At 41.6% G+C, this 26,217-nt stretch overlaps 1 protein-coding gene across 2 annotated transcripts in view; it reads left to right on the forward strand.

The window, feature by feature from the left end:
- SLC66A2 (solute carrier family 66 member 2) overlaps positions 1 to 26,217 on the forward strand; it is a 72,100-nt gene that overhangs the window by 373 nt on the left and 45,510 nt on the right. The window contains exons 2-4 of one of the 2 annotated variants that reach the window (XM_068396347.1): positions 117 to 464; positions 10,524 to 10,657; positions 14,936 to 14,989. In XM_068396347.1, coding sequence (XP_068252448.1) covers positions 262 to 464; positions 10,524 to 10,657; positions 14,936 to 14,989 — 391 coding nt within the window. In that variant the 5' untranslated portion in view covers positions 117 to 261. The remainder of the gene's footprint in view (positions 1 to 116; positions 465 to 10,523; positions 10,658 to 14,935; positions 14,990 to 26,217) is intronic. The other variant, XM_068396348.1, reaches the window with a different exon arrangement.

Here is a 26,217-nt window from a genome sequence, read left to right on the forward strand (position 1 = left end):
CGGCGGAGCGGGGGCGGCTGGGCGGTGGTCCAGGTTCGCTAGTGCCCGGCGGCCGGCTGGGAGCGGCTGGGGCAGCCGGCGGCGGGGCCGGGCTCACGTCCCGTCCCTTTCACCAGGTCCCGGCCCCGCGAGAGAGGGCGCAGCCGCGGTGCCGCATCCCGCCCGGGAGCCCGTGCGTGGGTGAAACCGGCCTCCGCTGCGGCGGAAGGCGATCCCTCGGCGCGACCGCCCCCGGGGGCAGCCTCCCCGCGCCCCGCCGCCATGGAGGCGGGTGGCTTGGAGTGGCTGCTGGTCCCCGTGCAGCAGCTGGTGTCGTGGGGCGCCGCGGGGGCCATGGTGTTCGGCGGCGTGGTGCCCTACATCCCCCAGTACCGGCACATCCGGCGCACCCAGAACGCCGAGGGCTTCTCCACCTACGTCTGCCTCGTGTTACTGGTCGCAAACATTTTGCGGATACTTTTTTGGTAAGTTGGTTTTCTGTGTGTGTGTCTGCCCGGGTCTAAAGATTCTGACTTGCTTGCCAGTTATAAAGCTTTGATGTGGAATGTTTGAGGAAATAATGGGCTTTACCTACTGTTTCCCCTCTCTTGGAGATCAAAACACTATTTCCATAAGTGGGTGAATCTGCTGGAGTAAAATGAACTGGGCTCAGGAGCACTGTGTGTTACCCTTGCCAGATCTGGTTATCAGTGCTCTCATGTTCCAAGATCCAACTTTTTGACTCGTTGGTAAAGAGAAGAGGTTTATTCAAAGTCAGATCTTTTTTCTTACTGATGGTATTTTACATTTCCCTTGCCCCTCTAGCTCCATTCTCAGACTCAAGGCCCTGGTCCCGCATGCTTATTCTAACATCTAGTTGTTATTGATGTCATTGGGACACTTGACATATGTTCTTGCATTTTCCTGGGGTGCCAGCTGGCTTCAGAGGGGGTTCACTTCTAGAGCTCCATGCACAACTACGAATGAAAATATTCATTCTTTGATAAGCAGGCAAAAGGTGGGCTGTCTTTCAAAGGAAATTCTTCTTGTTTTCAACACCACTTTCAATATTTAAAAGCAGGTTTGTTTCCATATTTAGGTCTTGTGCTGCTGAACAATGAAAATGTTATTAGGGCATGATTTACATGAATGAATTCTATTAACTTATTCCGTATTACTTCTTATAATAGAGATGCTACAACACTGGGAATATACTTGAGAAACAAAAGATGAAATAATCTGGGAAATTACTGCAACTAAGAACGGTTATTATAAGAATATTTTGACTACAAAATACTGCTTTGTAGTCCACAAAGAACTGATAGTTAACAGGCTACATCCTTTTGTTGGTTTCCAGTTTCTTTTTAAAGCTCCTCTGACTCTTTATAAGGAGCTTCCTGGATTCTTCTACAGCAAAATGCAAAACGTAAGTTCTGTGCTAGCGTGGAGAAAACAGGGGAGCCTTTCTTGGGACCACAGCTGGCAGTCAAACTGAGGATCCATCACTAGATCAGAGCTACTTGTTGGATTGGACCTATGTTTTCGTGGGGAGAAGTGTATGGAGCAGCTATTGGAGAGAGCAGAAGGGGAGGAACTGGCAGGGGGAGGAGAAGTGAAAAGCCCGAGTTGACGGTTTGAGAAATAGAAATTGTCTCACTTTTTGTTTCGCTGGAGGTAGTTGAAATATACAAATGATTTGCACCTAAATGGAGGTGCTGGCAGTTTCTAGGTAACCCAGGCGAGTGCATCTGTTAGATGACACTTGGACTACAGAAGAACTGGAAGATAAATTTAATTTGAACAGATTTTAAGTATATCTAGTTAAGAGATATGCAAAAGAATAAATACCATGACTAATGAAAAGTTATAATTTATGTCAAAGTTAAAAGATTTGTCAACACTTCAAAAGAGAGAGAATGCAGTTATATTGATAAGATTATGGAATTTTTTTACTGCGAGTGTTTAAGCCACATAATAGTATCACTCCCTGACACATAGTAGCTCTGTGTAGGCTCTGGTCATCTGGGAGCTCAGTGATGGTACGGAATGTCTTCAGGCAGCACATGCAAAGGTGTGTCTGGCTACAGCGGGAGTGTAAGGCATGCTGCTGGCTTGTGGTACAGCTTCTATGGGGAAACGTTGCAGGCATGAGCCTGCAGAAACCTTTCTGTCTGTACTTATGATGGATGAATCGTCTCTTTCTAGTTCTGTTGAACTAAAAGATAGAAAAGATGACTTGCGTAATGATAATTCAGTGTTCTCTGAGAGAGGATACTTTGCTTCTCTACTTACAAAGATTAGGCATCCCTGGTAGTTCATTATAAAGACCAGTAAGTCGTGAAAGCAGCATTGAGGGTGGATATTATCCTTGGGTATATGGATGATTAAAGGAAGGTAGCAGAGCAACAGCCTCTGATTTCTGTGAGCAGGTTTAAAATGCACCCATAGAGCAGCTTGGCAATTCAATTTTTATGTTAGCTGTTTAATGTCACCTATGGCTGATGTGTTACCTGGGGCAAAGCGCTGTAGATAATTTGACATAAACGGCAGAATTATTTTAATTGTGTATGTAATATTCATCGGAGGGAATTGGAAAGTTTTTTTTTGTTTTAAATTTATTAAATACTTTGCTCCATTCTTGTGCTGGAACAGAACTGTTCCTACAAGTAATTTTGTTTTGTGTATAACTTTTCCCCAATTTGACTTTCGGAGTCCCAGTTGATAAGATTACTTCCCCTTTGCTTTAGCCAACCAGTCCAGACCTTAACCCAAGTCTCTCTTCTGAAAACTTTACTGACATATAGCTGCTGTTTTCAATTGTTTTTAGTTTCTCTTCATTATCCATGGTTATTAAGCATATGATTTGTGCCAGATTCATCCCTCCCAACTTCCCCTCCACCCTGATCCAAAAAGAAGTCTTAAAGTGGTAGGCCTTAAAAACTTTCAAGTTCTAATAGTGTTGCTTTTCAGGCCTTAATTAGTTCTTAGGATGGCTCGTGGGGTTTTTGTTTGTTTGTTTGTTTGTTTTTTTAATTTCAAAGACATTTCTGTAACTTGTTTCTGTTACTTCCCTATTTTCCCTGAATTTCGTATATTCTTGAATTTGAGTCTCAGAGAGTGGCATGTTATGTATTTCAGATGCATAGGCAACAGGAACAGACAGTTCCTGCCTTTTATGCCGTGTTTCCTCTGTATTTTCACTTTGAATAGTGATGATCTTTCTGTGTCTCTGTCACTCGTAACAGACCCAGTCCCACCTTTCCCCTATGGCTCTACTATACTTTGTTCATCTCAACTGTGGGGCTAGTTCCCTCATTTCCTATTTGTGAACTAGCAGATTCCACATGTTCCTAGAACTGCACTTAGTTATCTCAGAGGTGGTTTTGGTTTTTTTTTTAACGTCTGGTTTTGCAGTGGGTGAAGTTTGACCTTTTGTCCCCCCTCCAAATACAGTATTTACTTCCTAATCTTCTTGGCATGTTTTCTGTGTCAATAGAGTTGCAGCTGGTGTATTGCACTGTGACAGTAGCCAATGAACAAAGTGCTACTGAGATCAAGGATAACAATCCTGTTTCCAGGTACCTGTTTTCACAATTTCACTTTGTCCAATTAGACTGTCTCCGATGGTAAGCCATCTTTTAAAGTCAAGAGGACTCAGTACAATGCCTCTCCTCCTTATCTTCCTCCCACCTAATCCCTTAGTTTCAGGGTGTGCTCAAAGAACTTCTGTTTGCTAGTGGTGACAGTAACACATTATCCATTAAGTTGTTTTTCATGTTTCTCTGCTTCACAGTGTCTCAAAATGTCATCTTTAAAGAGACATTTCTGCTTTCAGTTATGTGTGTTTGGCCTTGCTCTGTTCCAACAATGAGTTGTATGCCAGAACTTCCTGGAAAAGCAGTGGGAGAGGACTGGCCTGCGAGAATGAAAACTGCATATGGGTAGCAATGGGCATGTTTCCACTTTGCTTTGTTTATGCATGCATGACTTTTGTTTAGGAAAAAACAAGTAGAAGTTTGACCGTACAAACTTGTGGTTCAGTGTGTTGATGGTATGTGAAGTCTTTGGCCCTTTTAAAGAGGATTCTGGAGAAAGAAACATTTTGAAAAGTAGGCATCACAGCATCACACAGTGGTGTCTCCATTTACCAGTGTGAAAAGTAGGTTTTGTGCTGTGACTAGACCTCATATCAAGTTAGCTTTATTTTTAGCAATAATCTATTGTTATAATTTTATATAATGCTTCAAAGCAGCATTTATTTTGGGCTGCTGGTGTAGCTGCTGGTCGTGATTTATGGTTGGTATCAGCTGCTCCTTTGTTCTAGTCCTTTTGCCATTGTCAGTACTGCTTCGCCTGGCTGTCTTCTCCAGAACCCATAGGTCATTGTTTCGTGCTCTCCACTCTGTTCAGCTTCTGGACTAGTCAGCGTGGAGAAGGCCTGCGCTGTAGGTAAAGAGGAAGAGGCAGTACAAAACTCAACACCTTTGTAATTCTGGTACATATGAAGATGTATGGCATGCTCCAAAAAATCTGATATGAATTTTTTTCCCTCTGCATTTTTAATAAAACGCTTCATTACCATTTTTGTTAGCTAATGTCTTATTGTACTTGCTAGAGTTAGGTCTGATTTCTTGTTCTAACTGGTTGTTAAAATATCCAGGGGATACCCCGAGTGTTACTGATGCATGAGCTTTCAGGTGGTTGGTCATCTGGTTAAGCTGTCCTAGGCTGTTTTGAAGTTGTGGGCGGGCTTCAGAGCACACCATGGCACTTGAACTCAGTTGTCACCAACGGGGACATATATCTTCTTCGCTTGTGTGGCCTGCAGTCTGCCAGTGGACTAGCTTTGCATCGTCATGATCAAGAACAGGAACAAGAAGGCGGGCGAGAGTTGTGTAATCAGTTGGGGGTGGAGGATGCAGAAAAACTTACTTGTGAGTTCTCCTTCTCTTCTCTTCCTTCTCTCTCTTCCCCCTTTCTTTTTTTTTTTTTTTAAACAGAGCTTATGATGAGATAAATTATGGTTTCTTTTAATATTGAAATCAGAAGAAATAGCTAGAGGAAAGAGAACTGCAGATTTGTTAGAAGTCAGCAGTAGGCATTTTTATTTGTATCTGGAGTAGGTTCAGGCAGAATTACTTATGCTCCCTGCTATTCCCAGAGGTTTTTGGACTTTTTTTTTTTCAGTATTGCAGTCCATAAAATGTTTTATGTAGTAATGTAATATGGTTTGTATATTTTCCAGGAAGGCAATATTCTTTCCAAAGGTTTTGAGATGCAATTCTGTGGGCCACTGGCCTTAACTACATAGAGCAACACCATAGAAATCCAAACAACGGAAAATGAAACCATCCAATTTTGGAGTAGTTCTCACAAAATAGTTGCCTTAAGACAAACTGTGGAAACAAGTTCTGGCAGTCAGGGAAAAGATTGAAACTATGGTGTGTGTTATTTTTGAGCAAAGGTAACCCTCTACCCATTCCACATCAGTTCACCTGAAACAAAGTGGGTGCTGAAAACTGTAATGTCAGTAGAACTGGGAGCTCTGTGCCGGACAGAGTCAGTGGAATAAGCCTCCTGTTATGAGTAGAGGTTTACTGAGACAAGTATGCAGCTGGAGGTAATTTATAGGAAAATGTTGGACTTGCTGTTGGGGTAGATTCCTACATATTTATTTATTTTGCTGTAACACCTACAGTGCTACTTGTGGATCAGGTCCCTGCTGTTAGGTGTTGCTTTGGCTTCAGATAGTGGGCCAGTGATGTCTGTTTGTAGGACTTCCTGTGGGAAGGAGAAACTTTTGCTTTTAACACTTCTGTTACTGAAATGAATCTTGCCAGCTTTTGCCATGTGAGGAAGGTGGGATGATGCTATAAATCAAGCTGACAGAGCGACTGCAACTTTGAAAGACTGCGTTACATATGGCCTGCTGGTGGAATCTTGCTCAGATATTGAGAGCAAAAGTGTTATGCAATTCCTCCTTTTTATAAATGCCAGAGAGCAAGGATAAAATGCTCTGCTCTTGTACAAAAAGGTAAGGTAGGATTTTTTTATGCCCGAGTGAGAAGCTTGTTTTGTGTGGTCCATGGCACTGGTGAGGCCGCACCTTGAATACTGTGTCCAGTTCTGGGCCCCGCACTTCAAGAAAGATGTTGAGGTGTTGGAGCGAGTCCAGAGGAGGGCGACCAAGCTGGTGAACGGTCTGGAGGGTCTGACTTACGAGGAACGGCTGAGGGAGCTGGGGTTGTTTAGCCTAGAGAAGAGGAGGCTCAGAGGTGACCTTATTGCAGTCTACAACTACCTGAAGGGAGGTTGTAGTGAAGTGGGAGTTGGCCTCTTCTCCCGGGCAACTAGTGATAGGACAAGAGGACACAGCCTCAAGCTTCGCCAGGGGAGGTTCAGGTTGGACATTAGGAAGAATTTCTTTTCAGAAAGGGTCATTAGCCATTGGAAGGGGCTGCCCAGGGAGGTGGTGGAGTCACCATCTCTGGATGTGTTTAAGAAAAGACTGGGCATGGCACTTAGTGCCATGGTCTAGTTGCCATGGTGGTGTCAGGGCAACGGTTGGACTTGATGATCCCAGAGGTCTCTTCCAACCTGGTTGATTCTGTGATTGCATAAAGTCCTGGAAGTTTACGTGTCAAGGAGAAACTCCTATCAAGAGATCCTGTTGTAAAACTAGTTTGTTCCTTGTTCTTCCTTCTGGTTAGATTCTGAAATTGTGTGAGCTGTCTTTCAGTACAGCTGCCATGCTGCTACCCCGGGCTGCCTGTCGTGGCCCTGGTGGTGCGTGCAGTATCCCGCACTCTTTCCATCTTGCCTAGAATCTGTAACTTCCCGAAGAGCTGGAAAAGTCGACCCAGAGCGGTGAGGCCTGCAGTAACTTTGGTGGTTTCCGCTCTTGCAGTGAGCGTGGTGGTGATCTGATTGCACCAACAGCGGTCGGTTTCTTTTCAGAGACTTCTTAGGAAAGGAGATAAGCCAACCTTTTGTGTTTTGTCTAGTTTGGGCTTCTTTTGCACAGTCAGCATTTGCTGTTTTGAGTAGGCCCAGGACTGGAATGGCAGGATTACTGCGACAGGATTGAGTCATACTGATGGAATTATCTAGTTTTCTCTGTGAGTAGTTAAGTCTCTGCTCTGGCTTGAATGTTCACCTCTATTTTTTCATCACCCTGAACATGCATTAATCGTTTTAAGGCTATTGAGATACTAATAACATGTAGCCCCCTCGCCTTTTATTTGCATATTTGACTAGTACAGGAAAAAAAGGGTTCTTTTGTTTTGTAATGTGAAAAACTTTTTGTCTCTTTGTAGTCTGACATACGAAGTCTGAGTTCCCTGAATACTGCAAATGTCACAGCTGTTCACTTTATGTCACATAACATTGTAGTTGCGGGGTGAAAATGCAGGATAATGATGGTGAACCCCTCATCCCCAGTACTTCAGAGTTGTTCTTTTCTGCGAGCCCATTCTAGTATCCTAAGGCTCTTCGTCTTTCTCTTATAATCCGCTTTAATGTTCCTCCCTCCCAGCACCTGCTTTGGCAAAGATAGGAATCACCCCTGCAAGGCAGAAAGTAAACAGAACGCAGAGCAGCACGCTCTCCCTGCAGGGCTTGCCGCTTGCAAGGCTGGCACGAGGAGTCTTAAACTGGATTAGTGTTGCTTTGGCAGGCCCTAATATCAATGCGAAGTAGAGTAAGCAGCTTGGAGCGGTGTTCATTTCCATGATCCTGAGCAAAATGAGTGTTCTGGCTTTACTTTTAAAGCTTCAAGAACCCGACGGTGGTCCTTGACACTGGTATTCCCTTCAGTCTTGTGGTCATGGTGGTGTGGTATAGGCCATGTCCTGTTTGCTCTGCCTGTTGGTCTCCATGGCAGCTGTTTGATTTCCTGTAGATGGGACCTAGCTTAGAGGGTTGTGTTGCCTGCAAGACTCAGTTTGGGGATTGGTATTTGGGGAGATGTATTTCACATGAGTATGTTTGTGTATCCTTTGTCTTTGGCAGGAGGGTTGTGAGGAAAATCCACAGGTGTGCATTGTTTGAAGTCCCGATAAGAATTTTTAGTTTTCCAGTTTACCTTTCTTGTGTGTTGTGAGTTTTGTTTTACTTTTTTTTTTTTTTCAGTTTTTAAGAGGTAGGGGATCTGCAGCAATACTTCCAGTCTCAGTTCCAGTAAGGCTGTGGTGATGGCAAATTGTTATGATCAGACAGCAGGTGTCCATGCTTATGTGTGTTTGTAGTGGGTGGATGTTTATACTACAAGCAATAGTTTGTGAGGCACCCACTACTGAATTGCTAATAATCTCATCAGCAGGCAGAAACTAACCTTGCAGCGACCTGCACTGGATTTACCATCATAATAGCTTCTACCTTATTGTGCTGCTAGCTCAGCCCCTCTTAAATACATTATTATATTTTTCATGCAAATGCGTTTGTAATTGGAGATGGTTTTTCTAAGCCTAATGCAAACAGTTTTAACTGCTCTGTAATTCTAAGTAAGTCTTTCCCATTTCTTTTTCTCATTCCCTGAATAAGAAGCAAATATAACAGTAGTGAATTCCACTAGTTCAGGGGAACTTGGCCACAGTCAGCAAAACAGGCTGAATGAATTTTGGGATTATGGGCATGGGGCATAGGCTGGGCCAAACGTTTGTTCTCCCCTAGCATTTTTTCCTAGTGCAGTGAAAGCCTTATCCAGAGAGCACTCTGCCTGTGATTATATACATCAGTTGTGTTCTTTATTTCCTTCCTCATAGCGTCCTCCAACTTTGTTATGATAATGGCTGTCATGTGGCCCACCACAAATCAATCGACAGTAGAAAGAAGGGGGTGACTAAGGTACACACAACTGCTATTCTTCCAGTAGCTACTGGTGGTGTCTTTGGGAGTGGTGTGGAGGCTCAAGGCATTGTACTTTCCCTTAGCTGTATGCCATCAGGCAGGAAATACTTGGCCATTTTCATTGGTGTGGTCTGCACAGGAAGATTTCCAAGGAACCTAGTCAAGGACTTTCCAGTCTCTCTCCTGTTCCTTGTTAGTTGACTCATAACAAAAAATCTCTCTCTGGTGAAACGGCTCTAGTGAAAATGCAGTATTGTGTGCGAGAGCGTGATGGTGAGCCTAGTTGGTTTTTACGAACACTGAGCTCTGCTGTGAAAGTAGCCCAAGCATAAGAAATTATGTTTTGCCAGGGTGATATAAAACAGGAACTGTCAAGAAGAGGGCAGTGGTTGCCATGCCAGTGAGGCCGAGGTCTCCAGTAGCATGATGTGCTCAGAGAGTGGCCTTAGTAACTGTGCTGCGAGGGAATTTAAAAAGCCTGTATGCCTCTCGGTGCAGGCTGAAGGAGTTGAGGAGCATAGCAATGTGTTTTCACCAAATCCATTCCTCAGCATCTCTGTCTTCAAGGCATAAAACCTGGCAGAACTGAGCACAGAGAAGCAGCTCACTGTGATGTGCGTGCAGCTTTCCTATTGTAAATATAATGTACTTTGAGGGCTGCTTATGAAAAGCTTCCACCTTTTACCTGTAATGCACTTATTGAGAGTGTCTGGTGGGGATTGCTGAGCTTTCATCAAGTAATGCAGGAAGAGGAGCTTGGAGCATCACCGGTCTTCACTGAAGGGTCTGATTTTCCTGTGGCAGAACCTTGTGCAATCACATAAGAGGAAGCTTTTCAGTCAAGGTTGGCCACAAGTTCCCATCTCTGTGTTACACGCAGGAAGGGCTCAGTAGTCCCCACCAAGCATCATCTGTGAGCAAGCAGCAATTAAATTGGGGGAATGGGGGAGGGCAGGAGAGGACAAGTTATATTTGTTTGGTTCCCACATCTTTTGGACTTCTTTACTTCCCCTAACCTTGGTCCAAATTAGACACAAATTGATGAATTGGTTGGTGTGTTCTGCAGACCTGGTCTTTCCACTCAGATGTCTAGAGGCAGACAAAGCATAATACCTTGTTGTGCCCCCCCTCTCCCCCCCCAGATGTTATATTAAATCTAGCAAGCTAATAGCTGTGGGTGTTTATTTCTTTATAGGGCAAGTGCTGTTGTTTTTATGACTTCTCTCTCAATTTTTCATTATTAAGATAGTAATTTTTGCACAGAAGTCCTTGTGAAATCTACAGAGTGTGTATGTGGAGAGGACAGATAACTGGTATTAGCGTGGCATAACTCTCTGGTCTCTCTGCACTGCCTTGACTGCTCAATGCATCTGCTTCTCCTTTCAAAATAATAGGTTTGCTGCTGGTTTTGGAAACAAAGACTTAAGCTTCTGGTTTCAGAATTTCTAGGATCAATCCACAGAGATGTTGTAATAATGTTCTCAGATACTCTTGCAAGGGGATTGTGACTCTGAATTACTGTATGTGCGTCTAGATTTCGCTGGTGACTTTCTCTTCCTCAGCCTTTCATACCTGTTACTATTAGGATTTCCTTTTTTAGGTGCTTAGGTAGGATCAGAGAATGAAAGTAACTGGCTACAGCACTTGTCATCTTTGAGATGTTTTATATATTTTCTTTGCCTTTTTTTTTTTTTTAGGTTTGGAAGGCGTTTTGAATCCCCTCTTTTGTGGCAAAGCATTATCATGATCATTACTATGTTACTGATGCTGAAACTGTGCACTGAAGTACGTGTGTCCAACGAGCTAAACGTAAAACGCCGCTCTTTTGCAGGTTAGTGACAGGAACTGCCTTTTGCAGGGTAAATCTTTTTGAAAGCATGATGGTGTGCTGTATCTTGGACCAAAGTTCTGTCTGAATTGCAATCCAGTCTCCTTTCTTGGTAATTCAGTGTAGCACTTCCTGAACTTCTTTTTTTGAAACTGCTTTTTTCAAGATAAATATGTAAAGCTGTAATTTTATTTCAGATAAAATAAAAGGTCGTCTTCAGTCTAGAAATCAGAGTTCTCCTTAATATTTTGCACCACGCCCTGAATATAGAGCTGGCTGTTATGCCATTGTGCTAGCCTGGATTTTTTTTAAGATCTTGGCCAGAATAAGAAGTTATTTTTTTCAGCTGTACTTTCTACCAGGTTCTTAGGTATGAGCGTACACTATTATCTGAAATTTTATTTTGCAATTGCGAACACTTGCTTTTGTACATAATTTATTTTCTGCTTATTGAGTTATTGGCTGTCAGAGTAGGAGGTGCTGTTATATCGTAGTTGCAAAACTATGTCTTTTTGTATACCATTTCCTTGGGTTTTAGTGTGGAATTAGTTGGGATTTATGGGAATTTTCACATATTTTTTTATTTTGGTTATTTGTTCATTTTTAGGTATTGATAATTTCCGTTGGGGCCAGGGTAGTATTCTTTATTTAATGAAATGTTCAAGCTTTGTGGAAAGTCCCTGCTTTTTTTCCTGGTTAAGAAATGTGAGGGGGGTAGTTTTTATGTTTCTCTATGTTGGCTTTGACTTCCAACATTTTATGTTAAAGCTTATTACCAATAAGAACAAAATTAATACTTGTCAGCTTTTTGTCGGTTGTTTTGTCAATATGGGTGTATAATTTATTCTCTCCATCTGTTCTCTTCCCTCACTCCCTGATAATTGAGGGTCTGATACAGTTCCAGATATCCACAGCCATCATTAGAAGGCAGCAGCTACTGGCTGTGCAGTAGGGTAATTATCTATTAGCTAAGGAAGCTACTTCCATTCCTGCTCATTGTGGAGTGTAGTGTGAAACTGTTCAGGTAAGTGAATTCATGTGGAAGAGGGGCTGCGCTCCAGCTCCCAAGCACAAGCTGCTGTGTTCACAAGGGTTGTTAGTCTGGCAGGGTGAATGACTTAAAAACTACTTTCAGCCAGATTTAGCAGCAGTTAAAATCCAGGAAGCACTTGGGAGGGGCAGGTATGCTCTCTCCCTCCTCTGCTCTCTGTGCTAGCATTTTGTGAAGAGGCTAGAAAGGTTTCTCTGTTTGCCCTTTCTGAGGGGAAATTATCCTCTTGCACATTTACACACACACTCTGGCAGGCTCCTTTGGTAACCTTTGGACGAAAAGGGAGGCTATTCAGTTTAGTATATAGCCCTCTTTAAACAACTCTCCCTAAAAGACATACAGTCTCCTAAAGGATAATCAGTCTTTCCCTTACCATGTCATGGAAACTCCTCAAGGTTGCATCATGTCATTTGATCCTTATTCCTGAAACTCAGCTTGTAATGTGTTTAATTAGCTAGAGAGACTGATTTTACCTACTGGTGGACCTTAATTAAAGGCTTGCATCCTCCCACAAACTTTGAGAACAGCTAAAATCTTTTTCTTACCTGTGATTGGTTTTGCAACTATAACGCAATGGCTCAGAATAAACATATAAATGCATACAAAGTTCCTTTCAAGCGAGGCAGAAAGATAGGTTGGTATTTCAAGCACAATATGAGTAGGAGTGAGATCCGTGTTTCTAATCTTACCCCTAATCTTATCTCTTAAATTTTGTGGTGATCTAGGCAAGCTGATAAATTTGTGTACTTACTTTCTTTCCTCATAGCTTACCGGGGCAGTGAGAAGCTAGGTTTGAAGACAGTGTTTTTGATTAACCTTGCAGAATCCTGAGGGGAAGGTGTACAACTGATAATATAATTTTTTATTTCTCACATGGCTGGTCTTCAATTTAAACATTTTTTTTCTTTAATTTCTATTCTCCCTCTGAATGTTTCTGCGAAATAACCTGAAATATTTAGAAAGTGAATAGAATAGAATATTTCAGTGGAAGAAAGTTTGCTGTTTTCTTGTATTACTGTGAAATGTGGTATTTCCCCCCTAGTCACATTAGTATATGTTCACCTGTGTGTTTTGAATTATGTGAGAGTTGCTTTTTTTTCTTTTGTTTTTATTATTCTCACAGATAAGGTCCCATAAGTAATAACTAGTTCAGAAGGAATCTACTTAAAATTTCTTGAAGCATTAAGGAGCAGTCTCTCCTAATCTTGACAAGCTTGTTCTGTATTGTTTAGCCTGTTTTGTGGTGTTACTGGGCTAAAATACATACCAGCAGCGATTTAAAACATAGACATAAAGCCATTCAGTCAAAATGCTTGTACTTTCATTTATAGGGTAACTATCATAGCGTGAAACATACAGTCTCTCTGGACTCTTTCCAGTGACGTTTGATTATTTCTTGTAGGCTCTATATAGAGAACTTATTAGGAAAACTTGCATAATCTTTTCTTTTTTCTCTCGGTTACTTCTCAGTTATGGGATTTCCCCACCTCCCTTTTAGTCTTGCAAAGTGAAAGTAAGGTGAAAGTAGCAGAGCCCATCTTGTGCTGCTCCTGCCTTCTCTGATGTTTTGTTCTGGATACATAACTTTATCCTTCAATTACATGTTACTGATTGAAGACAGAGTAAGTCCTTTTTATATATCCATCTGTTTTATTACTTTTGAAACTTGGACTATATAGCCTGTTTTTAACTGTTCTGAATTGGGGGGAAAAAAAAACCTAAACCAAGCAAAACAACGAAAGACCCTGACTTTATTTTAAAACCTCCGATGATAGGACAGTTCTCTCTCCTGCATATGAATACTTTGAAAGCTGTGTGAAGGAGTCTTCAGATGAAATCAGCAGGCATGAACAATACTTCCTCATCTTTTATCCTTTATGTAACAGCACTTTAATTGCATCTTGACTTCTTTAATACAGGTCTCCTGGTACCATTGTTGTGGTGACGATAGCTCTCCTTATTCATTGCCCACTTGTAAATTGGTGTCTGTGCAGCAGGATGTGTGCAGTGTTGTTGGCTCAGTACAGAAAGGCTCAAGGTTCAGTGGTAGTTCTTTTGTTACGGTTGTTTTTATTCAAAGCGCCGTAGTATTTCTGGGGCATGATGGCGCTACCATGCTAGAGAGCTAAATATTGAAAAGCAAAATGTGCATGTGCCATGTCTTGACTAGAGAATTAAGAGGAGGCTGAAGTGAGGTGCTTACAGATACAGACAGCTAAAAACATCCTGGTCACTCCTGAAAATGTTGGCAGGCCAGAGCAGTCTCTTCATATTCTTGGAGAGACAGACACTCTATGAAGAACCCTCTTTTTCTTTCCTCAAATAAGCCTTCCACCTCTCTTCAACAAATATTCAATTTCAGTTATGCCTAAGACATTATGACAGATTTCAAGCACCCTGAATGTATGAACTATACTGAAAACCAGTGGGTGGCGTTTGTTAAAAATGGGCTCTTAGACGTCTCTTCTTATTATAGTGCAGCCCAGGCTCCTTAAGTAGAACATGGACTCTTGTGTTTTTACATGAAGGTGATTTCCTCTGATCATTCATCCAGTTTTGCCCTCCTTCCAGCTGCTGGATGTCTTAACCTGCTTTATAACTTGTATCTTATTATAACACTCTCATCCCTTGAAGAGCTCTGTTTTTGGCACTGGAAAGCACTCTTGTGTAATACATGGTTTTCAACTGGCAGAGGAAGATTGGAGTGAAAAAATCTAGCATGCAGAATGGTTGCAGATGGGGTCTACACTGTCTTCCTTGATACGACTGGCTTAAGTGCAGGCTTGTTGAAACTATTTTAGAATAACATTTTCCACAGGAGGCAAGGCAGCTGTGTCATTTTAGCTGACTATATGTACGTATCTATGCACTCAGTGTTGCTGAGGGAACAACTTGTTTTCTCTGATCATGAAGACTATATAAAGTAAGAGTTAAGCTGGCCGTTTCACTGTTTTTTAAGTCTTCATTTTCACCCCCTAGGTACATTGCTGTTGGGTTGTGCATTGAGACTGTTCTGGGACTTCCTACTGCTCGACCCTATCTTAACATCATGGGGTGGGAGCCTTATAGAAAGCATGGAGTCTAAAATTTCTGGCATGGTTTGATCTGACTATTATTTTTTTATAAGCAAAATATACTAACTGACTAAACTGTAACTAAAAGACCTACTGTTGCATTTAATCATACAAGTTTGTCTTTCCTTCCTTTTTCCTCAACTGTTTTTTATGTAGCTGCAGATAGTAAGGATGAAGAGATCAAAGCACCTCCCAAGAGATCCTATTTGGGTATGTACTGTACAAACCCATTCTGCATGAAATTGTCCTCTTGACTACATATTTCATGCTTTGCTACTTTTTGTAACCGTTTTTAGAAATGATTGCATGATCATTTCTATAGAGAATGTTTGCATTGCCTTTTCTTGACGTACTAAAACCTGGTGCATGACTTTTTTTTTTATTTTCCCCTCCCCACTTTTAACTTTCACGGAGGAAAAGATGCTTTCAGCTCTATTTCAGAAACCAGTTTTTTGAAGACAGTTGAATTCACTGCATTGTGTGTCTCTTCCTTTTAGACAATAACTTGGGGAAGAAAAAATATTACATGATATAGGGATCCATGTCTTCAGACTCATATTCCTCCTCTTCCAGCTCTGACTCTGGAGGACACTGTGAAAAATACAAGAGTATCTTTCAGCGTTGTTCAAAATGCTAGATAAGAAATCTCTCACAACACTTGGTGTTCAAGCAAAATGCCTGCATCCGTGTGGAATTTTTTGGCTTGTTCCTCTCTTTCATTACAGCAGCCTCAAAATTGTTATCTGGGAATTAGAAACACTTAAGGTGAGAGCTTCCAGTGTTCAGTTTCAGAGTTGGAATCTGTGTTCTTTAATGTGCCTGAGGAAGAGGGAATACTAGGTGCAAACCAGCTTTGTGGTATTTTCATCTCATAGTAGTTTGGAAAGGCAGTTTTCGTCAAGTCATGGTAATTTTGTTTTAAATTAATTATACTGACTAGAGACACAGAAGTTCCCCAAAGTCAAGTTTTAGACTGATTTTAATTGAACTGATTCAGAATCTTGCATTGACACTAGTTATGCTCTGTTGCAGTTCTTGAGTTAGTAAGGGGTCAACTGATAAAATACAGGGTAAAGAAGAATATTCCTGGTGCAAAAGGAGAGTCTCTACTTCTATATTTGTCAACACACACAGTTAATTAAACTGGAGTTAGCCCTGAGAAACACTACTGAAGACTAATATTAACCTGAGTGCTTTGTTGAAGCCATAAGACCATTCCTGCTAAGGTTAAATAGACTCTTTTTTAATGATTCGTCTTCTGGATCTCCCTTTTCAGATTTAGGGACAAAATGCTTTGGGAAATTTACTTTTTTTGGTCTGATACCAGTATTTTGCAAAGCACCTTTTCCTTTTGTGTTTTCAAAACATTTTTTTCTGGACTTGGTATCAAACTATTTTGTTTTTCTGTTTGTCTTTAATTCTAGTTTGCAGTCATTCTCACTGGCTTGCAACACTAACCAATGGAATGTAAACTTTAAGCAGTCTTATCTTCCTTGTGCTTGTATTCCTGTTGTCTTTTACTAGTATTCAGCAATGCTTTATTTACAGTGTCAGAGCCAGAAACAGCCATCTGTGCTCCTAGTTATGATTGAGTGGATTATTTAAAAATGCTTCGAGTGGTTAAAATGAAACAGAAATAAGTAACTTAATGTGACCTTTTACTCATTTCAGGTTTTTTTCTTGTCCTCTTTTAGTTAAAAGGTCATTTGCTTGGTAGTTTGATAGCTTAAAAAGTTGAGGTTTGTAGAAGAAAGCACCATACCTCTTAATCAAACTGATTTAAGTCTGAAACATTTGGTTGATAAATGTTACTTGAAGTTCATTTTGGAATTGCTTTGCTGTATTTTGCTGCAGCCCTGGGGAAGCTCACTTAGAGGCTAGGTAATGGGAGTATTTGCCATACTTCCATGTGGCAGTGCATTCTCACAATGTCTTTTAATGAGTTTTGATTAAACTTTTGTTCAAGAAGAACAAATTGGCTTTTTCATTTCCCCTCTTTATTTCAGTGGTGTAAAAAATGTTCTTCAATATGTTTTTAGGCTTCAGATACCATTATATTGCTTTCTTTTTCCAGTTACTTAGTAAACTCTCTGTATATTGTGTTTGTAATTGAAGATTGACTATCCATGAACAGTATTTTATTGTAGAACTGTTGAACCATTAATCTGAAAATGTACTGGTCTACCAGTGAGTTTCAGGTGAACTTGTTAGGTAAATACCGAGGCATTTGTTTGATGCCCCTCTTTGAATAGGAGCTGAGCTCCCGCTGTGCTCCCTGGGATTGCTTTTAGGTGTGTTTTATTGTCAGTAATCCAACAAACCACTTAATGCCACTATTTTTTCACACGTTATCTGAAAAAGCCTTTATCTGGCACATGAGTGAAAACTGACTTTCTAGCAGTCAGTGCTCAGGGGAGTTGAGGGTGCGGGGGAAGGTTGCTGCAGTTTCACTGACCTAAGTGAAATAAATATACAGTATGGTGGGCACCAGAGTGTAGGGTTTGCTGATTTCATACAGAAATAAAATGATTCTCTTCTTTTTCTAGGCAAAGGAAGGATTAAAAAGGATTAAGTAGCTCCAGTTCTGAAGGAAAAATGCTTTTTTCCCTTTGTTCTCTAATGCAGCTATCTAGTTCTACCTAGTGCCTGCGAGCATTTGATGGCTACTGCTGAGGCTAAGCGAGGCTGCAATTGAGCGATTTTTTTTTTTTCTTGATGAGATGTTTTAGAACAAATGTGGATAAATGTCTTAATCTGTTACATTAAAATACAAGTTTCCTATACATAAATTTGGAGCCCTGTTGAGTGCACACTTCAAGAAAGATGTTGAGGTGTTGGAGCGAGTCCAGAGGAGGGCGACCAAGCTGGTGAAGGGTCTGGAGGGTCTGACCTACGAGGAACGGCTGAGGGAGCTGGGGTTGTTTAGCCTGGAGAAGAGGAGGCTCAGAGGTGACCTTATTGCAGTCTGCAACTACGTGAAGGGAGGTTGTAGTGAAGTGGGAGTCGGCCTCTTCTCCCAGGCAACTAGTGATAGGACAAGAGAACACAGCCTCAAGCTTCGCCAGGGGAGGTTCAGGTTGGACATTAGGAAGAATTTCTTTTCAGAAAGGGTCATTAGCCATTGGAATGGGCTGCCCAGGGAGGTGGTGGAGTCACCATCTCTGGATGTGTTTAAGAAAAGACTGGACATGGCACTTAGTGCCATGGTCTAGTTGACATGGTGGTGTCAGGGCAACGGTTGGACTCGATGATCCCAGAGGTCTCTTTCAACCTTGTTGATGCTGTGATTCTGTGATTCCATGTTGGAGATTGTTGAGGCGTCAGTAACAAAACACTAAACAAGGCATTGCTCCAAAGAGGCTGTGCCTTTTGAAGTTGTTCAGAGTGGTCTCATTGATGTGGCAGGCAAGTCTCAAAGTGAATGTGTCTTGCTCGATTTTTTCCAAGTAGATGTTTAAACATTTTGAAGGACACTTCTGTTAGATAACAAGGGTTTTCCTTCCTTCTCCGAAGCTGGTTTTAAACTTGCCGTGTTACTGAACCCTGAACATTGCTTTTAGCCCAAACAAAAAGTTATCCAAGTAGCATTAAGTTTTAAAACTATAGTCATAATTGACGAAAACTTACATTCACCATATACCTGTTGCAAAAATATTTAAAACTACTTGTAAAGAAGAAAAAATGTAAAATATATGTGTGGTTCACTTCACAGAGTTAGTATCTGCATAATAATGAAGAGAAAACAGTAATGTGAATTAAGCAGGTGCAGTCATTTTCTACATGGTTTCCACTGGCAGTGTGACAGCCTGGTAAATAACTCACATTTCACCTCTTCTTTTGTCCTCACTCTTTACTTAACTCAGGGCATCAGTTGGCTTGTGATAAATTAAGTGTTGGCATACTCTAGAACAGCACTAATACATCACATGTGCCATGAAGGATGTAAACTTTATTTAATCAGCTCTCTGGCTCCCTGTGTTCAGAGTGTTTGGTCTGTTTGGGATCAGTGGGGGTGCACGGCTTGCAAACGTGCAGGTGTGCGCTGTGATTTTCCACAGGTGCTCTGTAAATAACGTGCACAATGTGCTTCTCTGTCCAGGCCTCGACATCCTGAGCAAGAGCTGAAGACAGAGCAGAGACACAGTTTCCCTTGGCCGGTTGTGGGCAGCACTTTGGTTTCATGGGAAGTATGTGACTTTTACACCGTGCTCTGTAGTAGCTGAATTCCCTGTACAACTGCTGAGCAGTTAAATACATTACAAAAGCACAGTTGTTGCTGGGATGCAGCTGCCACCACCTCTGTGCGTAACTGCACATGGATGTGAAGGGGTTCACATCTCCCCAGGATTGTATGTATCCTTGTTAGGCTAATTTCGAAGTGCTTTTGTTGATCTTTTGGGGAGAGTATTCAGGAGAGGGAGTCATAATGATGTCTCTGTATGAAACTAAGATGCCAAAAGGAATTTTTTTTGTTGTTTATTAATGGAGTTCTAGTTGTTGAGGGATTCAGGTCTACTTTGCCTGACAAAATGGCAGCCGGCTGCATTGGCACTTTGGTTGTAGTTCTGTGTGTGGTGGGAACAGTTATTTCCCCTCCTCTTTCTCTGCATCAATATTTAGACCTTTTCAGGAGACAAAAGAAAATAAGAAATGAAGATTCTAAGGATGAAGTGGCAATTTTCAATTTGTTATAAATAAACGCTCAAGTTGAAAACTGTAGAATCTTCGGGGTTTTTAATACAGAATTGTGGCTTCTTAGTTGAAACAGATGGAAGTCAGGAAAATAATTTGTCTATCCAGGTACGGGTCTGTGCTGGAGGTCTAAGTTACTATTCAGGCATTTCAGAATAATTCAGTCCAAACAGAACACATAATTTTTTTTTTAAAATGAACTTACAAATCTTTTGCATACTGAATGGATAACTTTTTTGTAACTACAGATGCAGACAGAGAGATAGAATAGTTCCATTAAAAAGGTGGTTCTTGTATTTTCATGGGGAATTTATGTTTCCTGAACCATTGTAAAACCAATACTAAAATACTTTTATTTCATAAAACTTGAGAAAAATGGATTTGGGTCACTCTGTTTTCTAGGGCCAATGTTACGTTTCTCAGTAGATACTCTCTTTCAAGCTTCAAAGTTTCATTTAGTGTAAATCTTTCTTCAGTTCCTCGAGCTAATGGGCCTCGAATGAAAAGTTGTACTGTGGCCTTTTCGGTCCTGTTGAAAAGTGTTGGAAGTTACTCAGTAGGAAGACATATCTTTCTGCAGGCAGATCTTGTGTTATTCAGAAGCTATGAAAGCAAATAAGTTTATCTACTTATATTCTACATATTCTATATTCTGTTATATTCCAGAGAGACATTTTCCTTTTAGAAAAGACAGCTGGGAAGGGGGGAACCCAAATAACAGTTCATGATGGTTGAGGCCTCTGTGCGCAACTATGATCCCCCTTCTGGTAGTTTGCCTTTTCCTTAACATGAGACACACAGAAACACACACACGTACCCCCCACAGTGAGGTGTTGGGATGAGGCCAGTATGTTTGCTGTGTGCTTGTTATAGGATGGAACATAGAGCTCTATGTGAAAGCACCTTCCTGGCCACAGTGCAATATTGGCTTTTCTTTTATTCCCTGATTTCCCCATGCCAGAGGCAACTGGGCCACATGGCTGTGTCGGGGAGCGAGGAGGGGAGAGGGAGACTTGTGATAAATCTGTCCACAGACTTACAGATGCTGTGGTGAGGGATCCAGGTGGGCAGGTCTCTCTGGGAATGCGTGGCGTGTAGCAGGTTTATATCTGAGAGACAAGTGGTGAGACGCATGAGAGTAAAGGTGATGCCCAGCTGTTTCTTTTCATGAGAGGCATGGAAGAACTCAATAATAGAACCCATCACCTGCATGAGTGGTACATAAAGCATGAGGCAATAGCTTCCAAGTCTTGAGCTGATTTTGAATGTATTGCTCCATTCATGAGCTACAGATATAACATCAGTATTTGTAGTAAAGCCACAGGCAGTAACACGCCTGTCCCTGTTTTGTGGGCTTAACCCTGATAGGCAGCTAAGCCCCACACAGCTGCTCGCTCACTCCCACCATTGGGATGGTGGGGAGAATCAGAAGGGTAAAAGTGAGAAAACTCATGGTTGAGATAAAGACAGTTTAAGAGGTAAAGCAAAAGCTGTGCGTAAAGGCACAGCAAAATACAGAATTCATTTACTACTTCCCATCGGCAGGCAAGTGTTCAGCCATTTCCAGGAAAGCAGGGCTTCATTGTAACAGTTACTTTGTAAGACAAACTCCATAACTCCAAACATCCCCCCTTCCTCCTCCTGAGCATGCTGCTTACACTTTTTGTGATGGCTTGATGAACATCTACATAAAGGCCATTTGTCTAGACTGATTAAATACCAATATGACACTGAGTAGCCATTTTTTAGACATCCAGGAATTCTTGCCTCAACTGGTTTATATTGAGTTTCCTCTTGGAGAAAGGTAAGGTGATGGAATGTGCTTATATACAAAAAAAAGGCTGGTTCTTTCCAGAGACCAAGTGCCAAGGACTCCTGTCTTAATCCTGCTTTCTGGTTTATTAGTATGTATCATCTATGGGGAGCCTGTTACTTCATTCTAGCACATGGTTCTTTCTTTTCAAGTTGCAGTGTTATATTGTTAGTCAGCACAGTTCATGCTGACTGAGTCTGACTGTCATCTGAAAGTGGAATGATATGTATCTGCCAGGTAAATAGCTCTTTTGACTGCTGACCTGCTGTTCTCTTTGTGTAGATAACATAATTCAAGGAGGAGAGAGGTCATGTTTGGGTGGTAGCACTTAGTACTATGTCCAGAATTTTGATGAGCACCATGATGGTTGAACAGGTTCCTGCTGATTTCAGGCTTTGGATTGGAATATACATATTTTATCTTCTTTTAAGATGAGACTAAGATTGGTAGGCAGAGAGGTAATGTCCTTCAACAGACTACTTGGGAAAAAATATTTTCTTTTGTGCAAGCTCTTGCGCAGGTTTGAAACAGAAGCAGTGAGCTTCAAGCTCCATTCAGTTTGGAAGCTACTTTTCTCCAAGTTTAACTGGTTTAGCAGTTAGACCAGTTAAGTGAGAAGAATAGTTGCCACCTGTCAGGTCATTGTCCTCTGTGAAACAGAGAATGGGATAAATACCCACCACAGAATGTGGATGGGTGAGTTGCAGTTCAGGAAATATTTTTAGCGTGCAACAAAGCCAGCGGTTCTAGAGTGTCTGTAATTTTTGATAACCATTGATGAATTCTACTTTCTAGCCTTGTCATTTGGCAACTTGACAGAAAAAAATTCTTCCTTGAGGCTTCCACTCAGGTATCAGAGATGGCATCCTTAACAATGAAAACTTTATCTGGCCGGTAATGTTTCTCTCCTTTGAGTTTGTATGTAGGAGGTGGTGCATAGTGGTTGTTTCATATCAGCCACATGTTTTCCACCAGGCCATTTGATATACTGAATGAAATATTTTACATTCAGTGACAAGTGTAAGTAGCATTCCTGGACTTTGAGGGCTGTATTGGAAGGGTCATTGTAAAAAGTGTTTTGTTTTGTTTTGTTTTGTTTTTTTAAAAAAGGTTTGAGAAACTGGAGCTGCTACCCACAACTTCTTTTGATTCTTATACTGAAACCTCAAAAGCCTTAACGGCTGAAGGGATTGTTCTTATCTCATGCATAATGTGGGCAATAACATTTTGCTTATATATTATTGCGGTGCACACAGGAACTTGTAGTCAAACTGGTCCATCATCATAGTTTAAAAATCTACCCATTCTTGATCTGAAAGGTCCAAAGTACCACTTGATAAAGTGAAATGTCCTCCGTTTTTAAATTTTAACAAGTTAGCTTTGAAGAGGAGAGTGGACTAGGTGTCTTGCAGAGGGCTTTTCCAATCCAAGCTACTGTGTAAATAAAATATTCTGCTGATGGTTTACTGTGAGACCACCACGTGCGATTTGAAAACAGAGTCCTTTTGTTCCTTTTACTCACTTCTCCATTTCAGAGTAGGATATATACTGTATTAACTAAGGAAGAATACTTCTACAATAATCAGAAATACACTATGTTGTTAATTTTGTCAGCTGCATTAGCTTTGTAATGTTTTGTATCACACATGTTAATTCATCTGTCTCCTGTCACTGGTGGTAATCAAACAATACACGTCGTCTCTGTCCCTAAAACAGGCAGTTGAGAAGGTGGTGTTAGTGATCAAGGGAGGGAACTTGGAGGACGATGTTAGGTTTTGGGGGGTATCACATTTTAAAGTTAAGTTTTCAGCTTACAGGCAGTAGGGAAAACAGCCAGCCAGAGACTTGTAAAATCTCTGCTGAGTCAGAATGGTTTCAGTAAGATGTTGTTTGGTGGTAGAGCAGTATATTCAGACCTGAGTTTAGGGGCCTTCTGACCCCTCCTTTTTCACTGCTACTGCTTTTGAATGGCTTCAGCATGAAAATGGAAGCAGGCCATTCTTTTTATTTACTTCTAATGCAGTTTACAGTGCTTGTAATGATTTAAAATGATCTGCCAGGTTGAGTGTAGCATGTGAAGGGCCCATGCCTATTCTGAAAGCCTACCTGCTACAGGGAGAAAGAGCTGGGGGAAAGGCGTTTGGGTGGGGATGAGAGGCAGGGTGTGGATGCAGGTTCGGTGGAGTGAGCAAGCCTTGGAAAGCTGGGAAGGAGGAGTGCAGCAGTTGTTCTCAGCCTCTCTTTATTAAAAAGAAAAAAAAAAAGGTAGGCAGGGAACAGAAAAAATCCTTATCTGCTATCAGGAAATTCTAGTTTTATCTTAAATTGAGGGAAAACTCTCCTTTAACACTGGGAGAAAAGAGAGAGGTGATGAAGGTGGCTCTCCAGCTTGGCATGAGCAATAATACCAAGAGGCATCACAGGAGGCAAGACTCAGCACTGTTTGTGGAGTGTGCTGCTCGGCGTTATTGCTGATTCCCACTGCTGGTGCCCCTGCCCAGCCCTTGGGCAGTCCCTGTTGAGGCCTGTCACCCAGCTGCAGTCTTTTGGAAAGAAGATGACTTAAACAGGTTCTGTTGGAAGAACTGTGTGGCAGATTGCTTCTGACACAAGTACCGCTTCTAGTTGGTGGTGTGGTGGGGAAACAGACCTGTGAATAAAATGTGAATTTTGCTTGTGCTGCATGTATTTTAAGTGGAGGAAGGAGAGCTCGTAGCAACATCTAGCCACCTGAGGGTGCTCTTGGGTTTCCAAATCTTGCTGCTGAGCCACTCAACTGGAACCTGGGAGAGGAGTCTGATCTTGCTCTAAGGGCTGCGGTGGTAACGGTAGAAATAGTGAATAAACAGAGATTTTGAAAAAATATTTTCCTTCATAGTGGGAGCCAGGATAATTAGTTACTTTAATAACTTCAGTGATGAAACATCTAAATGTTCAAACACCACCGATTTGTCTGCCCATCCTGCAGATCAGGGAGCAGCAAAGCTGCTGCTTCAGTTTGGTAGATGTGAGAAGCCTTTGCAGTTGCCTGCTTCTTGAGTGTGCCACATGCCGTTGTATACTTGGTCACATCTAGATCCAAATAGTGAGATTTGTTCTTTAAACAAGGTCGTGGAATAATTTGGCTTGGAAGGGACCTCTGAGGTTATTTGGTCCATTTCCCTTCTTGAAGCAGGTCCGATTAGATGAGGTTGCTCAGGGCCATGTCCAGATGAGTTGTGAGTGTCTCCAAAGATGGAGATTCCACAGCCTCTTTGGCACCTATGCCAGTGTCTGACCATCCTCATGGTGATAAAAGTTTTTCTTCCATCTATTGGAATTTCCCTTGTTGTAACTCATGTCTGTTTCCTGTTTCTGCTCTCTAGGGAGTCAGCCCCCTGCACCCGTACTGTGGTGTGGGGTTACTCCTTCCCAGCTGTGTGGTAACCCTTCATGGTATTCCTGTCCGCCCGTATCGCCAGACTAAGATCCCTTTGAATAGCAGTGCTGTTCCCTCAGTTTATCACACATAATTTGGTGTCATTCATGAACTTACCATCATCCAGGTTGTTAATAAAAGATGCCGAAGTGTTGGCCCTAGTATTGATCACTGTGGGCTGCCTTGTAACTGGCCGTAAGTTGTGTGGTTTTCCTTTGAGAGGAAAAATTATTTGGGCCTGATAATCCAGCCAATTTTCTACCCTTTTTATTGTCCACTTACCAGTTGATATTTTGCTAATAAAGATACTGTAGGAGGCTGCCAACAGCCTTGCTAAAGGCACTGTAAACAATATCCACTGCTCTCCTCTTGTCCTTAAAGCTGATCATCTCATAATAGAAGGCACTCAGGAACTGTAGGGGACAGACCTTACCAGCGAAAGTACATTAAAGCAGCATTAATGCAAGAAGGCAATAGCTTCTTAAAGCCATGGTGAGAATTAGTTGTCTAGCTTTCATTGTGATATCCTGCTTTGCTGCTTGTCTCATGTCTTTCAGTTTCTGTAAGCAAAACTGGTGAGAAAAGAAACTGTGATTTCCTAAATGGTGGCCAAGTTGCCAGTTCAGTGCAAAAGGTGTAAACAATGAAATATTTAAAGGGTAACTCAACTCCTCACAGACTTCAGAATAAACTTGCAAGCTGAGGTGGTTTTAGTTGTTACTACAGATGCATTGTGATAGCTCACCTCTTTTTTCTAAGGGGTTTGTAACACTGGATGACATGGTGGGTGCCTAAAGAAGCGCTGTTGCCAGCGTTTCTGCGCAGACATAATGGATTGTCTAGACAGCTTGCTAGGGAAAAAAATTCTGGCTGCAGCATATTTTTAGGATCTTGTAGATCCTGGCACACCCACATTTTGGTAGTTTTCATGTATTTTTAAAGAATGTTATCTTTGCATTTATGTAAGTGGTGTAGAATCCACAGTTCAACACATCAACACGTCATCAGAGTCAACATATCAAGAGTTATGTCCTGTACAGGAGATGGGGGCATAGCTTGTACTCAGTTTCTGCTGCTGACTCTTGTACGTGGACTCCATATGAAAGACAGACATGCTGTCACTCGGGAAAGCTGCTCATTTCATACATTGAAGCCCTGCAGGCATCATTTGCTCAGGACTTTTGCTTCTGTTTATAGTTTGTCTTAGTCTGTTGGAAATGAGCCTACTAAGATAACCATACCCACTGCAGTGTACGGAATGGGAGGAGTGGCCATTGAGGTGACCCAAAGTCTAATACTTAGAAGTGCTGAGCTGGGTGGCAGCTCTCACTTGGTCCCAATTAAAATGGTGTTTCAAGGGGCTGGTGTGACAGTAGGATGCCTGAGCTGGCACAATATACTCTGTGAACTATATGTGGAGATGACACTCAAGGTACAACAGGATGGTTGCACTCAGCCTTATTTGGTTTTTTTACTATGTTTTACGTCCTATATGTTTTGTTAGCCTTCTTTTAT

This window comes from Nyctibius grandis, chromosome 3, assembly GCF_013368605.1.
Source record: "Nyctibius grandis isolate bNycGra1 chromosome 3, bNycGra1.pri, whole genome shotgun sequence".
NCBI lineage: Eukaryota > Metazoa > Chordata > Aves > Nyctibiiformes > Nyctibiidae > Nyctibius > Nyctibius grandis.